Source organism: Neophocaena asiaeorientalis, unplaced genomic scaffold (genome assembly GCF_003031525.2).
Source record: "Neophocaena asiaeorientalis asiaeorientalis breed wild unplaced genomic scaffold, Neophocaena_asiaeorientalis_V1.1 scaffold438, whole genome shotgun sequence".
In the NCBI taxonomy this organism is placed as follows: Eukaryota; Metazoa; Chordata; class Mammalia; order Artiodactyla; family Phocoenidae; genus Neophocaena; species Neophocaena asiaeorientalis.
Genome location: NW_020173491.1, coordinates 7,347,754 through 7,366,313, shown reverse-complemented (window position 1 = coordinate 7,366,313; position 18,560 = coordinate 7,347,754). Strand labels below are relative to the sequence as shown.

Sequence of the window (18,560 nt, the reverse complement as noted above, 5' to 3'; positions counted from 1 at the left end):
AGGGCTCTCCCGCAGTCTTGGCCACATTCTCTGGGAGCCATAAACTCCCAGAGTGGGCAGGCAGGCTCTGCCCAGCCTCTCAAGTGCTTCCATCAGGGAGGGCGGGGCTGCCCGGGACCGCTGCCTCATTTTATTTCCCAACTTTTCGTGCTTTAATGTTCCGGGGACAGCTCACTAAATCACAGTGCGGTAATGGAGGCCCCCGCCTGTGCCCCTCCCTGCCGTGTTAATAATTCATGCCTTCCAGTAAGATGCAGCCTGGGCGGCTACTCCGCTGGGGGTGGGGTGCAGGGGAGCCAAGGGAAAGGGGGGATGGGCATTTCCGCCACCAGCTCTTCTTAGAGGGAAGTTTGCCTGGTAAATTTTGGCTTTAGGAATTTTACTGTGGGGAAGAACTAGGGTGGAGCGCTTTCTCACTGACATTGAGGACGTGGGGGACTCAGAACCCGCACCCCCAAACTCTCTGCCTGTGGGCTCTGGAGCCTGGCTTGGGTTTGGATCCCAGCAGCATGACCTTGAGCCTGCTGCTTCGCCTCTCTGAGCCCCTGGCCCACTCCATAGCCAGCCATCCAGCTCAGGGCCCAGCACCTCTCGCTGCTGTCCGTGGGACTTCGGGCACATTACTCAACTGCTTTGTGCCTCAGTTTCCTTGTCTGTAAAATGGGGGTGACAGAAGCACCTCCCTCATTTCAGGGGCTTCCGGGAGGATGAAGTGAGGTGAGGTAATGTTTGTAAAAGGCCCATCTTGTGCCTGGCAGCAGGGAAGCGCTAGGGGCGGCTTAGCTGCTGTCAGCACCAGCCATCAGGCTCATCCCTGACCCGCCTGTCACCCCACCCCACAGGCTCCGAAGGCAGCAGCAGAACGCCCCCCTCTTTGGAAAGATCCGCAGTGCTCGCTTTGGCGCCGAGGAGGCGGGGGACGGAGCCAGCGACCTGGACGAGGATGAGGACCTGCAGATCCAGGTGGCCTAGAGCTCCCAGGGCTGTCTTCCACTTGAACTGATGCAGCTACCTGTGCTCGCTCTGGGAGCAGACCACGGTCCCTGCCACAGATGACTTCCTTCTCTCCCACAGTGGGCATCGGTGGTCCCACCTTACCTACACTCTGTGAAAGGGAAGCCATGGCCTGTGTTTATATATATATATATATATATATATGCCTGGGGTCCTTGGACCCATTTGGTTTTATAGACACAGGACCACTCTGAGTCCCACTCTAGGTGCCCCCACCCACGACCTTCTTGCAGGGGGAGCGGGTGTCAAAGGCGGGCTGTTGGGGCCTCCACCCAGGCTGCCTCTCTGGGCCCTAGGGGTTGGGCGGGGGCTGTGGCTGTTCATAGCACAATGTGATAAACCCAGTCTTTTGTAATAAATGGAGTTCAGGTTCTCGGGCTGGAGTCCTGAGAGTGTGGCAGATGTGGGCACACAGTGTGGGGGACAGACAGGATCAGCCTACCCCTGGCACCGAACCTGAGCTCAGGAATATTGATATTAAGTCACTTGAGTGACTTAATAAATGAATGAACGTGAGAAAGAATGAATGAATGAACACTGGAACTGCTGAATGGTCTGGAATCCAGCTCCTTTGAGGGGAAGGAAAAGGGATGGTGCATGTCAAATCTGGAGGAGACTTCAGTTCTGGCACCGGATGAATTCAAATCTCTGCTCTGCCTCTTACTGGCTGTGCAACCTTGGGGAAGTTAATTGCCCTCTCTGAGCCTCGGTTTCTCCATCTATAAATTAGATGTCTCATAGAGCCATCAGGAGAATTCGGTGAGTTCATCTGGAGCTCAGTAAAGGTTAGTTATAATTGAAATACTTGAAGGTATGCCCTGGAGAGGGGGGCTTTGCCAGCTGGGTTCTGCCGTAAGGGATGAAGTTCAGACAACTGACTGGTGGTTGTTTACCCAGAGATAGGTATGAACACAACAAATAATAAATCCTTTTATCATTCCCCTAGTCCTGCTCTAGGTAGTGAAATTATAGGTAATCTTATTTTTGATACTTAATTTCTAAACCTTCTATAACCAGCCAATTTATATTAAATCTGGTGGAAAAGGTTATTAAAAACACAGTAGCATATATTTTTGAATCTTCACAAGTTGAGGTGGCATTTGAGACACCTGCCCTTGATGGCAGTTTTACATGAAATCTTGGCACCAGGGCCTGCTTTCTGCAGGAGGAGGCCCTCTCAGAACTGTTCTAGCATGCGGGCCGTGGCGAGTTCCCTGTGTTCAGAGGTGAGTACGGAGAGGCTGGGCTCGGATCAGGGGCCTGGCACCAAAGAGGAGTTAAATTCAATTGATAGAAAAAAAAAATTCAATTGATAGAAGGGCTCCCTGCCCCGGAGTGGGCAGCTGCACTAAAGGACTTCTCTCTTGTTGTGGCCCAGTCTGAGGGACCCCTGGGGCCATGGTGCTGGGACCCAGTGGATGCCACAAGCCCTGGGGGCTGAGAGGAGGGGAGAGACAGGCCCATGAGCCCAGCAGGGGGTAATAAATATGGGCACCGAACATGTCATGTCCCCTGTTGCCAAACCTAAGCTAACCATGCTGGAGAGGTGGGGTTTGCTGTCACGGCAAAGAGGCCCATGTCCCTTCCTGTGCCCTGAGCGGGAGAGGAGGAAGTGGGCAAGACCCAGCCACCGGGATCCACACCGCCACCCACCCCCGTGGGCCTTTCCTCACAAGCCAGGGCCAGCAGAAAAGGGAAAAGGCGCTGGGGGAAGAGGACCATTTCCTGCCGGGGGCGGGGTGGGGTTCTTTCTGTTTTCTCTCCTGAACAGGAAGCAGGCCCTAGAAAAGGCTGAAAGTGCTGCCCTTTGATCCCCAGGAGCCAGGAGCCAGGCACTCACTGACAGCAGCCCTGAGAGCCGCCCCTGGGCCCCCAGGCGGACCTGCCATTCCCAGACACAGAGCAGAGCGTCCAGCACAGCAGGCTTTCCCAGACTCCCTGGCACCTCCAGCGAGATAGTGTGGGGCAGGGGCCCCATTATAGCCCCTGTCCGGGGGCGGGGCCGCTCCTGAGAACATCAGAGAGGAGAGGGTCTGGCCTTCCGCCTCCAGTGTACAAGGGAGACCAGAAGCCTTGGGAGGGAAGCACAGCCACAGGCAAAGGACTGGAAGATTCCCTGGGTCTGGAACTCTCGCTGCCTCCCTGCTCACAGCCCTTCCTTCCCGGTGGTCGTGAGAGCAACATCTGCCAACAGGAGCATCAGCTTTGGCTCCCGTGATGCTTTAAAAGCTGTATTTAATGCATTGTTAATGTTAATAATGGGAGGTTTTCTCATAAAAAATGTGGGTTCCCCCTCTTGAGAAATCAGCACCTCAGACCACGCCGAGCTCACACTCCTGCGTGGCTGCAGCTGCAGGGCTGAGAGGCAGGTGCTCTCCGGAAGGGGGCACAGCCACCCGGTGAGCCACAGTCCCCACCGCTCCCTGCCGCCTCACCTGCACCCTCCTCGTCTCTATTACCGCCTGGCCCCTGAGGCATGTGAGTGCCCTTCCTCTGGCCTAGTCCAGTCTTTCTTTGAACAGGTGAGGAAATTGAATGGCTGAGAGGGGCGGCACTGGCCAAAGTCACTGTGAAGTATAGCCAGCCCAAGTATACATGTCATTCTCGGGATCAGAACTCCTGCAGGCTTCTTGTCACCACAGGGGTGACTGCCGAGAACAGGTAACATGTCCTGAGCCACGCCATGTGCTTTACAGTCTTGTGAGGCAGGCACTCCCGTGGTCATCTCTCTTGACGCCAAGGATGCAGAGGCTCGGAGGAAGCAAGTGACTACCCCAAGGCCACACAGCTGGTTGGTGGTGACCCTGGCATTGCAGGTCAGGCAACCTGAGGCCAGAGCCCACACTCCTGGTTACGACCCCCTTCCCCCAGCCCTCCAAGGCAAGGCCCTGGATGGTGCAGCCCCTTACCTCGGCAGCCCCACCCCACTCAGCAGACCCTGTGGCTCCAGCCATGTTGAACTCCCTTCCTACCACCCAGAATTGCCCCTTCCCTGGCAGAGTCCCACCAGCCCCTCAAAGCTCAGCCTACTTGGTTCATTCTTAGAGTGTTAGTGGGTTGTGTACCTGTCTGCTTCTCCCACCCCACCAGATGCTCCTGGAGGGCAGAGAATCCTTCCAGCAGCCAGCACAGTGCCCTAGGCCTAGAGAACATCTTTAAGGGAGGGGAAGAAGGATGGCTGGATGGCTGGATGGATGAGACGGTGGAAGGCTGAAGCCAGAAGCACCCCCCACCCCTGACTCCAGCTTCACTGCAATACCTGCAGGACCAGTCCTAGGCCTGGAAATTTATGCCCAGGAGTGAGTCCCCATGCCCCAGCACTACAGGCAAGCTTGGCTTCTAGATTCAGCTGCTTTTTGATTGGCTGTGTGTCTTCTGGCAATCTCCTATCCCTCTCTGGGCTTTCATTTCTTTATCTATAAAATCGGGACAGTAGCAACTGGATTCTCCAGACATAGTATAACTTCACTGTTAGTAGTACTTTTCTGGCTTTGCTTAGAGTCTGCATCGTCTCCCAAGACCCTAGCTCCCTGACTGCCTTGGGGCCCACCAGCCACCCTGGGCACCCCTCTGGGGCAGTGGGTGGTGGGCTGGAGACAGAGGCAGCACCCAGGAACCAGCTGTAGCTCTCAGCCCACTGCTCCCACCACTACCACCACCCAGCTCCTCTGCCTACTAATTGCAGGGTTGCAAGATGCCAGCTGCCTCCCAGGCCCCAGGTGGGTGCCTCCCAGTGGATCAAGGGCTCCCTGGAAGGCCTCCCAGTTCTCCTCCAGCCCCACAGACCCAGCTGCGCTGGGGTGGTCTCCATGGTGCTCAGACTCCCCTCTCCTGCTCTGGGAGGGGCCCAGAAAAGGTGTAAACATAAAGCCTTCCTCAGGCTTTCGCATTTCCCAGGCTTCCGCCACATCAGAGAGGAGCATCCTGGGTCCCCCTCCCCCGCTCAAGAACTAGCCATGGCTCCCCACTGCTGGACCAATAAAGTCTCGCTCCACATGCTGGCCCATGGTGAGTTTCAGACTTGCCCTTAAGCACGTTCCCCAGTGGCCTTGGTCTCAGGTCCCTGTTGCTCTAGGATGAAGTCCAGACAGGCCCCTCTCTCCCACCCCCACTGGCTACCCCAGCATCCTCTCCATGCCTGCCCCACGGCTGGAGTACCAGTGGCGTGGTCAGACAGGATGGCAGCGCCACAGTGACTGGGGCGTTCCTCATCTGCTTGCACCGGGACCTCAAGCTCTGAAGGCAGGGGCCCCGCCTATGGGATCCTGAATCCCCTCCCCAGCCCCACCACCAGGAAAGGAGGGGGAGTAGCATTCAAAGCACATGCACTGCCACCGGAGGTGGACCATGGCAGGATGAGGAAACCGAGGCCCAGAGAGGGAAGGAACCAGCCAGTAAATCACAGAACCAGGGTTCGAATTCGGGCAACTCCTAAGACCAGGTGTTCTCAGCTACAGCCCTCAGCCCAGGTCTGAGCCTGGTTCAAAGCAGATGCTCTGTGACTGTTCAGGGAAAGGAGAGGGGGAGGGGAGAGTAAGGAAATAATGGTGTGAACCGCTGTCACCAAGCCCTCTTCTCTTGAGATCACTCAGGTTTCTTTCTTACCCAGCACCTGACTTGAGGCTGTAACTTAGGCAGGTCTGAGATGGGACGCTCATTACCTAGATGAGTTAAACTGAGGTACAGAGAGCCAAGTGGCTTATGCAGGGGCACCCAGCAACTATGTGTGAGGAATCTCCAGCTTATTTTTATAGGGTCATAATCGTTCACTCCTTTGATCTCCATTCTAATAACTGGAGAGCAGTCAGAGAGCTGTGGATTCTGACCCCTAACTAAGCATCACCTACCTGGGCCTCAGTTTCCACGTATGTAACACGGGGCGCTGTGGGGATTAGAAAGGACATTTGCCAAGCCCCTAGCGTGGGCTTCAGCTCCCAGTGCTACTGTTGTTTGTCCACCTTTGTCCAAGGACACCCATCATATCTGTGTGGAAGACCAGCTGTCCAGGTGGGAAACGTGCCCTTGTCCACACTGGGGTGGGGTTCTCTGTCCGGGATCTGCTGCTGCCTGTCTGCCCTGCCACACTCAGCTGTCCCTGCTCTCCGTCCCATCTCAGAAACCACCTGATCACCTTCCCAGTCGTCCAGGTATCTTAATTCCAGGACGGAATGGGGTTTAGGCGGTAACACTGGGAGAACAAAGGCATCTTTGTCTGTTCTTGGACCACCACCCCCTTCCGACCAACCCGCCCCATTGGCTGATAAACTGGAGTTAGGTGTGTAACAAAATCTCTTGGGAATTTGTCTGGTGGGAGTCCCTTACCAGATAAAATTTATCTGATTGCCCAGTCCCCAAAGGGTAAACTGAGGAAGCCGCCAAACTAAGGGGGAAGGGGTAGGGTCAGAAAAAAGAGGAGCCCCGCCAGGCAGTCCGCCTCTGTTATCTCTCTGGATGCTCATGACACCCCAGTGAGGTGATCCCAGGTATCATCCCACCTTATAAGTGAGAAAACCAAAGTTGAGACCCTCAGGAGCTCCGTGAATCCGGGCCGTTGTTCTCTAGCAAGGATGCTGGTAACCACAGCCCAGCAGCTCCTGGTGTACTTGACCTGTAACTCACGCCCCTGCTCTGGCCTCCAGGGCCCTTGCGGGTCTGGATGGTGTCTGTGCACAGCTTCATCTACCACTCTCTCCCCGTCGCTTACCATCCAGACCACTGGCCTGCTTTCTACTCTAAAACCCCAAGTCCGTTTCTGCCTCTGGGCCTCCAGGCACGCTCTTTCTTCTGCCTGCGTATCCTCCCCTAGCTTCACGAGCTACATAGATGTTCCCTCTCCTGTGTCCATTAACCTCCTTCTCAGTCCCTGGACGTCGATTTTTCCTGATGGTGTCTCCTGTAATTACCGATTTACTCACCTGGCTGGTGCTGACTTGCTAGCCCGTGAGTTCCCTAAGGCCTAGGATTTGGTTCTTATTAGTCACATTCGTACCCCCGACACCAATGCCTGCCACATAGCAGGAGCTCACTAAACTTCGATGAATGAATGAATGAGTGAATGGGTGAACAAATGAATGAATGACTGCCCATGCTCCCTCCCAGGCCCCTGCTCTGGGCTCCCCAAGGCCAGTCCCAGAGGCTCAGGTCAGTCAAAGACAGTAAAGAGATGAAGTTATAAACCAGGGCGGGCAAATGGACCGTGCAAAGTTTTTTGAGAGGAAACTCAAAGATACAGTGCTATTAAAAATTGATATTTCAATGAGATAATCCCTCTCCTAGGCTTTTAATTGATTGTCTAAAAAGCCTTCCTCTGTTGTTGTGCTTCTTTGTTTGCAGGGACCATTAATTTTTTTATGGACGATCAAACCCGGATAGACTGGAAGGGCCACCACACAGCTGATTCAAAAACAGTCACCAAGGCGCCAGGGACACGCATCTGGGGGTCAACCAGGAGAGGTGATGTGGCCATGGAGTTGGCTCTGGATTTGGGGAAGAGGAGAAGCCCCTGCGCGTCCCGGGCATGCACGCGCGCGCGCACACACACACACACACACACACACACACACGCCCCTGCCCCCAGACCCAATAGACAGGCTCAGTGAAGGGAGGAGAAACAGGAGATGAGGGCCCCAAGGGTGGGGGCAATGGCTGTGGGGGGAAGCCCTGCTCTGCGAGTTGGGACCCCTGGGTTCCCTCCCCCACCCCCGTGCCACTAGTGGCCGGTTCCCCACCATTCCAGGCCTCTGTTCCCCCATCTGTTCCTTGCAGGGTGGGGCTAGAAGCAGACAGGGAAGGGAGGGTGGGTGAATAGTTGGGACCTCCAGCTTCTGCTCTCTCACCTCTCTGAGCCTCTGTTTCCTCGTCTGTCCAGTGGAGTGTCACTGGCACCAGGTTCAAGGTGGGGACTCTGAGGGCCGTACAGAGAGCCAGGAAGGGCTGCCGGTGCTCACACTGTTGTTAATCTCAGCATTCTTCTCCTGGCCCTCAGGTCCGCGCCCCTCTCCCCTGAGGGTGACTTTGACCACCTCCTTCCTTCTCCCTCCGGGATGGCTCTGAATCAGCCTCCATGCTCTGCTGCAAGGATTGTGGCTGTAGAGGTGTTCTGTGAGCGCCTGTCTGCCTGGCCTCTGGCCAGATCTGCTTCTCTCCCGACCCCAGCCATCCACTCCATCAGCCTGACAGGCAGCCTCAGTGAGACCCCAGAGGGTCCCCCCAGCTGTAGAGCACCAAGCTGAGGCCGGGCTGGGCTGGCCGGGGCCCTGGCCCTTTCTTAAGTGCCTTGCCCATGAGCCGGCCTCCCTCACTCCCTCTCTGCTGCTCCATGCTCCTGACACCTCTTTTCTGGAAGGGAGAGACTGGCCAAGTAGGGCCATGTTCCTGGGTGTGTGGCTTGTGCAGTCACACAGGGCCTCGTACTTTGAGGGACCTTGTGTTTGGTTTAATGCTCTGTTGTCAGTATCTTGAAATTACTAATAATTTTACAAGGAGTCCCACATTTTCATTTTGCACCAGGCCCGGTAAATTTTGTAGCTGGTGTTGCTGTCAAGGGACAGACCCGCTTCAGGAAATGGCCAGAGGGTGGGTCCCCAGAGCAGAGCTCCTGCCTTTAGCCATCACTCGTCCCATCCAGAGGACTGGACTTATCCCTCATTTTCCCTTCCTCACGTTCCCCAGATCCCCCAGCTCAGAAGCCCTGTGGCTCCCATCTCCTCCCTATGGGGGCTCTGAGCGGGGAATGACTTCTCCAGGCATCTCTATGGGAGGGGATTCTAGGGAGGGTGTCTTTTCTATGGGGAAAGCAAAGGGGTTCTCAAATCCATATGTTCCCTCCAGACTGGTACCACTTTCGTCAAGTGGGAGCATGGAAGCCACAGAACAGATGAGACATGAATTCATTTAAACGATCTGTAGAATTCATAATAGCCCTCAGTCACCATGTTTTTGTTTTTTTTTTCTCCAGGCAACAGATATTAAAGGTACAACGGCTTTGACCTTTTATAGGTGTTGGAACATTTTCCTCCATCAATGTGCATCCTTAGATGGTAAAAGGGTAGAAATCCCTGCAGAGCAAACTGGCAAAATGCAGCTAAAACAAAGACGGGTCACTTTTAGAAACCTGTCCTAAGGAAAGCTGTAAGCCTGTGTAATATAGAAGCGTGGGTACAAGTATTTAGCCACACAGCGCTCATTGTGGCATTGTTTACAAAAGCAAAAATAGAGACAGCTAAACAGCCGGTGGTCAGGGCTGGTGAAATACATGACAGCACATTTCTCCAGGGGATGCCGGACAGTCAGCAAGATGAAGCTTGTTAAAGAAAAGGGAGTGAGTAAAAAATCAGATTTGAATATAGCATACAATGCCGGCTTGGTTTTCTCTCTGTGTGGAAGAATCGACACCACAATGTTAGTGTCGGGGTCGTTATTTTTCTTCCTTTTTATCCCTGACTCTCCTGGCGGCCAATCACCAAGGAGTCAGGGACACTTGACTTTCTGAGGATCTCTTTTATCTGTCCCTTGCCATCACCCCTTCTCACTACCTAAGTCAGACCACCTCTCTCCTGTAAGACTTGCCTTCGCTTCCTGTCTTGCTCCCCACAATTCCATTGAGACCCCTCCATGTATTCTCTAAGGGCAGCCAGAAGGATTTTTGCAAAATGCAAATTGGATCCTATCCCCTTCCCCGTTTAAAACCCTTGACTAGCTCCCTATTACTCTTAAGATGGAGACCAAACCCTTGAACTGGCCGTCAAGACTCTGCATAGCCAGCCTCACTGAGCACCGTGCGTCCCCATCTCCCTCTGCATTCTAGCCACTCGGGCCTCCTCCCATGCTCTTATACAGGGCAGGCTCTCTTCGGCCACAGGACCTTTGCACATGGCAGTTCCCCCAACTCAGAACACTCTGCCATCCCTCTCCACCACATTAACACACCCTTTTGCTTTCACCTGAAGAATCACTTCCTCAGTAAAAGCCTTCCCAGGCAGGTCAGGTGCTCCCCATACCTCTTCCAGTACCCTGTAGCCCCTTTCCCTCTCTGCCCTCATGAGTTGCACCTGCAACTGTGGAGTTCTTAGATCCACGCCTATCGCTTTTACTAGACTAAGAACTCCTGAGAGGCAGGCTGTTCTTGTCGACCACCGTGTCCCCAGTGCCCAGCACCTGGCACAGAGTTAAGTGCTCAGATGTTTGTTGAATGAATCAGCGAATCAGTGAGGGAGGGAAGGCTGGCCTGACCATGCGGCCTCCCTTTACTGCTGGCTGCCATGCCTGTCCAGGGAACAGCTTGTCAGTCCTGCTAGTAGCATATGACACATGTGCTCAGGACGGCAGCCCAGAGAGAACTGCCTAGAGAGAGCCATGTGCTGGGAGATGGGGCTGGAATGTCACCTCCTTCCTGAGAGCTGCTCTCTGCATCCATCGGAAATTGCCCCTTGCCCAGCCTCCTTGGAAGGAAGCAGAGGGAGCGAGGGGGCCCCATCTCCTTCTTCTCTACCCCCCTCCTAGCTAGTCCCCTTTGATGTGAAGGTTCCTGGGGAGGCTGGTTTGTGTCACTGTCCAGCTGGGGGAGGGAGACAGATCAGGGCCTCATCTTGACTGGCGAACTGGCCCAGATCTCAGTGCTCCTGTACAGCAAGTGGAGGGGCGCCAGCCTGTCACCGACAACATTTGAAAAGAACTCACCAATCTGACGGCTACGGTAAGGTTGCCTGGGATTCTGGGGATTCCTCCCAGCTCCAGATTTCATCTCCTCTGGCTGTGGCTCTGTCAAACCTGCCCTTTTCCCAAGAGCAGACCTGGGGGTATGGGAGGAGTGAGGACTTTGCTGGAGGCCCCCCTGGGAGACCAGCATGGACAAGGATCCCCATCCTTCTAGGTTATGTCAAGGCCCCAAAAAACAGAGACTTCATGGTCTCCAGTTCAAGTCCGGGCATGGCTACATCATCCTGGACAAGTTCTTTTTTTTTTTGCGGTACGCGGGCCTCTCACCGTTGTGGCCTCTCCCGTTGCGGAGCACAGGCTCCGGATGTGCAGGCTCAGCGGCCATGGCTCACGGGCCCAGCCGCTCCGCGGCTTGTGGGATCTTCCCGAACCGGGGCACAAACCCGTGTCCCCTGCATCGTCAGGTGGACTCTCAACCACTGCGCCACCAGGGAAGCCCCTGGACAAATTCTTCTACTTACTGGGCTTCAGTTTTTCTACCTGTGCAATGAGGATTGTGACAGCTACTCGAGGTTGCTGCAATGAGGTTCAGTAAGTGCGGATGGCATTTCCCCAGGTGTGGACTCACCACCATGGCAAGTAGAATGATGGGAGTCACACTCCACACACTCCACCATGGGATCGTGCTACGCATAAACGATTCTGTGTTCATTTTTCTTTTCATCCTCTGACAGTTTCAGGAAGGTCTCAGACAGGTGGAAGTGTAGGTTCAGCATTTCTCTAACACTTGCTAAACTCCTTTTTAACAAAAGCCTTGGAGCTAGCTTTCTAGGCAGCAGTGTTAGCCAGCACACACTTAATGCATTTGTTTTATTTTTCAAGGTATTTTATTTATGTAGTTTGCTCTTGAAGCAAATAGAAAAATGTGAGGTGATTTAAAGAAAGGCACTGAGCAAATAATAGCACAGGAGACGCTTGAATCTGGGAAAAATCACAAAGTGGCTGGAGTGGCTAGGGCTTGGGAAATATTGTTCCAGCACAGGCGAAAGTACTTTGGGTGAAAATACTTTGAAAACTGTCAAGTGATGTACAAACAGGAGTATGGGCGAGGGACCAGAAGGGTCAACACCAGAGAAGGGCTTTGGGTTTCCTGGGGGTAAATCTTGGGCCTGAGTATATTATTAATGATTCAAAACCCAGTAACATGTGATAATAGCTCTCTCTCCATTCTATACACCAGGCACTGGGGAGATGCTTCCACCAATGCTATTTTATCTAACTCTCATTGTTCCCATTTTAGAGGGAGGAAATTGAGGCTCCAAATGGTGAGGGGTCTTGCAGACAGCTGGGATCGACCCCCACGTGCTTTCCTGCCTCTGTCCTGAGTGAGGATTTTCAAGTACCCCCTCCCAGCAGGAAGCCTGGGACAGGCCCTGAGGCCTGGGCTGTGCTCAGCATGGGAGGGGTAATATATCGGGGTGTAACTCCTCACAGAGCACTGTCCCCACACCCTCCCCGCCGAAAGAGTCCCATTGGAGGGTGGAAGTTATGGGAGGAGTAATCACTTGCTTTAACTTAAAGTAACAGATTTACTTTAACAGATTGTTTTAATTGAAAAATTTACAGGTGGCCGTTGTAGAAAATTTAGGGAACAGGCAGAAAGAAGGAAATACTGTGTGGATAACTAACCCGTTTTGGGTACACCCCACATGCAGGGTCCTGTTCCACGGGGTCTGAATGTATTTCCTCACAACTCATCACCCCTACTTTACAGATGTCAAAACTGAGGCACAGAGAGGCTAGATAAATTGTCCAACTGGTGGAACCAGGGCTTGAACCAGGTGGTTTGATTCCAGAGCCTACGTACTTAAGCCACTGCCCTTGTCTGCCTGAAGCCCCCCCCTCTTCTTAGGAGAACAGCCTCTCAGGTGGGCCAGAGGGAAATAGAGGCTCAGAGCTGAATTCATACAGCCGACTCCTCGTCCCTTATTCATTGCCTCAGTTTCCCCGGGCAGCACATCCTGACTAGAGGTACCGACCACCAGGGAGGGCTTCATTGTTCCCTCTCAGCTGAGGAGGGCCAGGGGAACCAGAGCAGGAGGAAAGGCAACAGGAATGCTGCACGTGCAGTGTTGGTGCCCGTCCTTGGGTCCTGCGCTGCACAGGTGCTGCCATCACAATTCCTAGGCTTAACCATTTGTTGCCCAGACAATGCCCAGCGTCTACTCCATCACTCTCCATTGCGGCTGCTCAGTCATGACCCCTACACCCAACAAATCAGCCATGAGCCAAGGCCCAGAGCGCCCAAAAGCCCGGAGCGTGCTCAGGTGAGAAGCAAAGCCAGTCTCCCGACCTAGAAAGTGTGTTGGCTACCGAAAGAAGATGTAAGAAAATGAAATCAGCCTGCCTAGTAGGGCTGAGCGGCCCCACTGCTCAACAGACTTGAGCCTCAAGGACCTGATAGAGCAAATGCAGCCGCAGACCAGGAAACTACCCCAACCTCGTCCCGAGCCTCAGGCCCAGCATCAATGCTGGACTAAAACTGGGGCTGGGAACCCCGGCCATGAGCTGGAGAGCCAAGCCCAGTTGGCACCATCCTCATTTAACCTCCCCTAATCCATGCTGGAAGATGGATGGGCCATTCACCTGTAAATCTGGGGACACCCCTCGTCCCACCCGAGATTTTAAAAGGAGGGCGCTGAGGTTCTGGGAGGGAAAGTGGTTTGCCAATGGCCTCACAGCCAGAGGTCGCCAGTCTCCACTGAAGGCTTTCCTGGTAACCCACAGCACCCCAACCTTCCCTACCCCCAACTACACCCAGGGGTTGAATGAGCACCTACTGTGTGCAACTTGAGTTCAGATTTGGAAACTGGATCTTAGGAAGATTTTTCAGAGTGGTATTTTGCACATACTTGAATTTAGGTAGCACGTGAATGAAACAGTTCCATACTTCAAGACGCGATGCGTATGTACGTATAAAATATGTTATATTGTGTGTGTGTGTGTGTGTATGGAATCACACAATATGTCAATGTGTACTCTTTTTTTTTTCTGATTTCATTCACTGTCAGTATAATTATTTTGAGATTCATCCACGTTGTTGCATGTATAATATTCCTTTGCTTTAATTGCTGTCGTATTTTACTGTAGGTGCATATCTGTACAATTAGCAAAAAATGCAAACTAATAGTATATAGTGAGAGAAATCAAAGCAACAATTGCCTGGGGACTGATGAGGGTGGGGGAGGGGTAGAGGAGGAATAAGAGGGAGGGGAGAAACTGGAATGATGGATATGTTTACTATCTGAGTTGTGCTGATAGGTGTACCTCTGTCAAAACTCATCACACATTTTAAATATGTGCAGTTTATTGTATGTCAATCACACTTCAATAAAGCTCTACTATATACATTATATATATATAAGTCAACTACATTCCATAAAGCTTTTATATATAATGTATTATATTTAGTGCACATAGTAATATACATAATACATTATATATATTATATATATACTGGCACAATCCAGCCTGTGATTTGAACAATACTATTGTTTAGTTCAAGGGCGGAGCAGGGAAGGTGTTTATGTTTATTTTAATTGAGTTGGCTCTTCTGCTTCTGGTAAGATGGAGTAGTCCTACTTTTCTCTGTACCTCCCACTAAGTGCAACTGAAAACTCTGGAATTTATATGTAAAACGAATACAAGAACACTCTGAAACACTAGACCCCCTCTGACAGCACCCCAGAGGGGAGGGAGAGGGGCACCTTATTACTCCCAGGTCAAGTGCAAGTCCAGGTTCCCCATGACACTGCAGCAGGAGAGCCTCCCTACTGGCTGGGGAGGTGGGTGTCATTATAGCCTAGGCTCCCCATTCAGCCTTTGCTGGTGTCAGGGAGGGTGGGATCACAGTTTTCTTCTGTGGTTTTTGGCTGGAGTAGATAGTTATTTTCTAAAAGTTTTCTGTCTTGCCAGATTACCACTTTCCTGGTCCTGTGGCTAGAGAGAGCAGGCTTTTTGGGGGGCTTTTCTGTCTGTGCCCATTGGTATTTCCAGGTTGCTGGTGTTCTTCAGCCCCGGGTGTGCAATATATGAGGCAAAATGAAAACCCAGGGAACTCATCACTGTGTTTATGCACCAAACAACAGAACTACAAAATATGTGAAACAAAAACTGATAGAACTAAAAAGAGAATAGGAAAAATCCACAATAATCGTTGAAGACATCAACACCCCTCTCTCCACGATTGATAGAACAACTGGATAAAAAATCAGGAAAGATATAGAACTCAACAACACCATCAGTCAACAGGATCTGATATTTCTAGAACACCCCACTGAAGAAATTGAATGCTTTCCTCCTAAGATCAAGAACAAGGCAAGGATGTCAGCTTTCACTACTCTTATTCAACATAGTACTGAAGGTTCTAGCCAGTGCAATAAGGCAAGAAAAGCAAATAAAAGACATACAGATGGGAAAGGAAGAAATAAAATTGTCTCTATATGCAAACGACATGATCATTTATGTAGAAAATTTCAAGGAATCAACCCCAAAAGCCTCAAACTCCTAGAATTAATAATTGAATGCAGCAGGATTACAAAATACAAGATAAACGTACAAAAATTTTATTTCTATATACTAGCAATGAACACATGGGTAGAAAAATTTTAAATACGATACCATTTAAAATCACCAAAAATAATTAAATAAAATGCTTAGGTGTAAATCTAACAAAATGTGTATAAGACTTGTATACTGAAAACAAAATAATGCTGATGAAATAAATCAAAGACCTAAATAAATGGAGAGACATACTGTGTTCTTGGATTGGAAGACTTAACATATTAAAAATGTCAGTTCTCCCCAAACTGATAAACAAGTTGAATGCCATTTCTATCAGAATCCTAGCAAGATTTTCTGTAGCTATAGATAAGATTAGTCTAAAATTTATATGTAAAGGCAAAAGAGATAAAATAGATAAAACAATTTTGGAAAAGAATAAAATGAGAGGACTCAGTTTACCTGATTTCAAAACTTATTACATAGCTACAGTAATCAAGCCTATGTGCTATTAGCCGAGGAATAGACACATAGATCAATGGAACAGAACAGAAAACCCACAATGGATCCAGCTAATTTTTGATAAAGTTGCAAAAGCAATTCAATGGAAGAAAGAGAGGAAGACTTTTCAAAACACGGTGCTGGAACAATTGGACATCCATAGGCCAAAGTGTGGGGGAAAACACCACATCAACCGAAGTCTCATACATTCTACAAAATTTAACTCAAAATGGTCCACAGACTTAAATGTAAAACATAAAATGATCTAACTTTTAGAGTAAAACATAGGAAAGAGTCTTTATGATGAAGGTCTAAGCAAAGAGTTCTTAGACTTGGCACTGAAAGCACAATCCATAAAAAGAAAAATAATAATTTGGACTTCATTGAACTTAAATTTTACTTTGTGAAAGACCCTGTTAAGTGGATGAAAAGACAAGCTACAGACTGGGAGAAAATATTTGTAAACCACATATCCACAAAAGGACTAGTAACCAGAATAGATAAAGAACTCTCAAAACTCAACAATAAAATGGCAAATTATCAATTATCAAATTAGAACATGGGCAAAAGACATGAGCAGACATTTCACTGAAGAAGATACACAGATGGCAAATAAGCACATGAAAAGATGTTCAACATTAGCCAGCAGGGAAATGCGAATTAAAGCCACAATGAGATATCCCTACACACTTATCAGAATGGCTTGAAAAGAAAAAAAGGAAAGTGATAACAACAGCAAATGCTGGCAAGGATGTGAAGAAATGAGGTCATCATACATTGCTGGTGGGAATGTAAAACAATACAGCCACTCTGGAAAACAGAGTGGCAGTTTTTAAACTAAACATACAATTACCATATGACCCAGTAGTTGCACTCCTAGGCATTTATCCCAGAGCACTAAAGATTTATGTTCACACAAAAACCTATACGTGAATGATTATAGCAGCTTTATTCATCACAGTCAAAAACTGGAAACAACCCAGACATCCTTCAGTGAGTGTGCAAAATAAACTGTGGCACATGCATTCCATGGAATACTATTTGGCAGTGAAAAGGACAAAGTATTGATACTTGCAACAGCTTGGATGGATCTCCAAAGAATTATGCTGAGTAAGAAAAAAAGCCAGTCCCCAAAGATTATGTACTTATGATTCTAATTTTAAAACGTTCTGGAAATGACCAAACTATAGAAATAGAGAACAGATTAGTGGTTGCCAGGGGTTAAGGAGGGGTGAGAGGGGGAGGGAAGTGAGTTTGGCTATAAAAGGGCAACAGGAGGGATCTTATGTGATGGAAATGTTCTATATCTTGACCGTTTCAATGTCAATGTGCTCGTTGTGATATTGTACTCAGTTTTGCAAGATGTCACATTGGGGAAACTGGGTAAAGGCTCATGGATTCTCTCCGTATTATAACTTACAACTGCATGTGAATCTTCAAATATCTCAAAATAAAAAGTTTAATTTAAAAAAATCTGGGTGACAATACTGCAGACAGAGAGTGGATTGGGCAAAAATTAGGAGAATGAGAGAATGAAGAAGTTTCAGAAACCCCACTCTAGACAAGATGATTTTTTATTATGAACACTCTTTTGGTGCTTGCTGTTGGCCAAAACTCCTCCAAAGGTTACTGGTGGTGAAAAGACTTTGCTGTGATGGATCAAGTGCTGGGGGCTTTATGAGCTGTGGTTTGAAGCAAAGCAGGTGGGCTCAAATTTGGAAGATGCATGGGGGAGGTCAGGAGGTCAAGACCCAGGCCAGCTTGGCTGGCAGGGACAGGTCGAGCACGGCCACCTCCTCCCCTGGCCGCGTAAGACTGGTTAGCTCAGGCCCACGGCAGAGGCTGCTGGGAGTCCCTGGGGCTCCCTTGGTGGCTACCGGCATGACAGTGACCTCTCTGGGAAATATTCAGGGGAAGAGAAACAGCTGCCTAAGAAGTTCCGTGGGCAAGACTAGGCCAGGCTGAGGCCCAGCGTCTAGGAGGCAGGGGCATGGACTCCACGGGTGAGTGCTGTGGTCCTTGGGCCCTAGATAGCTTGGAGGAAGCTTCTCTAGAGTGGGGTTTCCTTTGAGGAAACCTGGACAAGGGTTGGACTGGGAGGCATTTTCATTTTTTAGGATTTCAGTTGTTTAGGTGTGGCCTTTTGTTTAGTTTTGTATATTTGGTGTAAAGGAGTGGTTAGGGTGCATTAGAATCACGTAGGGGCTTGTTAAAATGCAGATTTCTGGGCACCACTAGAGATTCTGATTTTGCAGGTCTGGGCTGGGGCAGGGAATTTGCATTTCTAACAAGTTTCAAAGTGATGCTGATGCTGACCCTTCACTTTGCAAACCACTGATGTAGAAGGGTGCAGACAAGAAAACCAGTAGGGTGACACAGTCCCTCCTGTGGGGAGGCCCTAGGCAAAGTCCTCATCCCTGCCTGGCACAGCTGGGGAGGCCTGTGGTTTGTGATTCCAGCAGGGCCATGACAGGACACCTGCGCAGGACTGAGGGGCAGTGAGGAGAGTGTGTGTGCTGGGAGGTGATGGAGGGCAACGGGGCTGGCACTTGAGGGCAAAGTCTCGGGGGCGGGGAGGGGGGGCAGGTAGGATGGGAGTACTGGGTGTTTTGAGGGCGGTGAGGAGGCCGGGGAGGAAGGAGAGGCTGGCAGACTGCTAGGGGAGCTGACAGGCTAGGAGAGAGGCGCGCACGAAGCTTCAGGATTGTGCGGGGGTGGGTGGGGCGATAAGGAGGTCACTGCGGGTCCTGGCTAGGCTGTGGACGGCCCCGGAAGTCCTGTAGGGGATAGGGGGGCAGTGGATGAGTGTATGATTCCTGTAGAAGTTG

The 18,560-nt window shown here is 50.6% G+C and overlaps 1 protein-coding gene across 1 annotated transcript in view; it reads left to right on the top strand.

Moving 5' to 3' along the window:
- Nucleotides 1-980, top strand: part of CCDC102A (coiled-coil domain containing 102A) — a 10,439-nt gene extending 9,459 nt beyond the window's left edge. Inside the window, exon 7 of the mRNA XM_024747497.1 lies at nt 843-980. Within this exon, the coding sequence (XP_024603265.1) occupies nt 843-972 (130 nt within the window). The 3' untranslated portion in view covers nt 973-980. The remainder of the gene's footprint in view (nt 1-842) is intronic.
- The last annotated feature ends 17,580 nt before the right edge of the window (nt 981-18,560 follow it).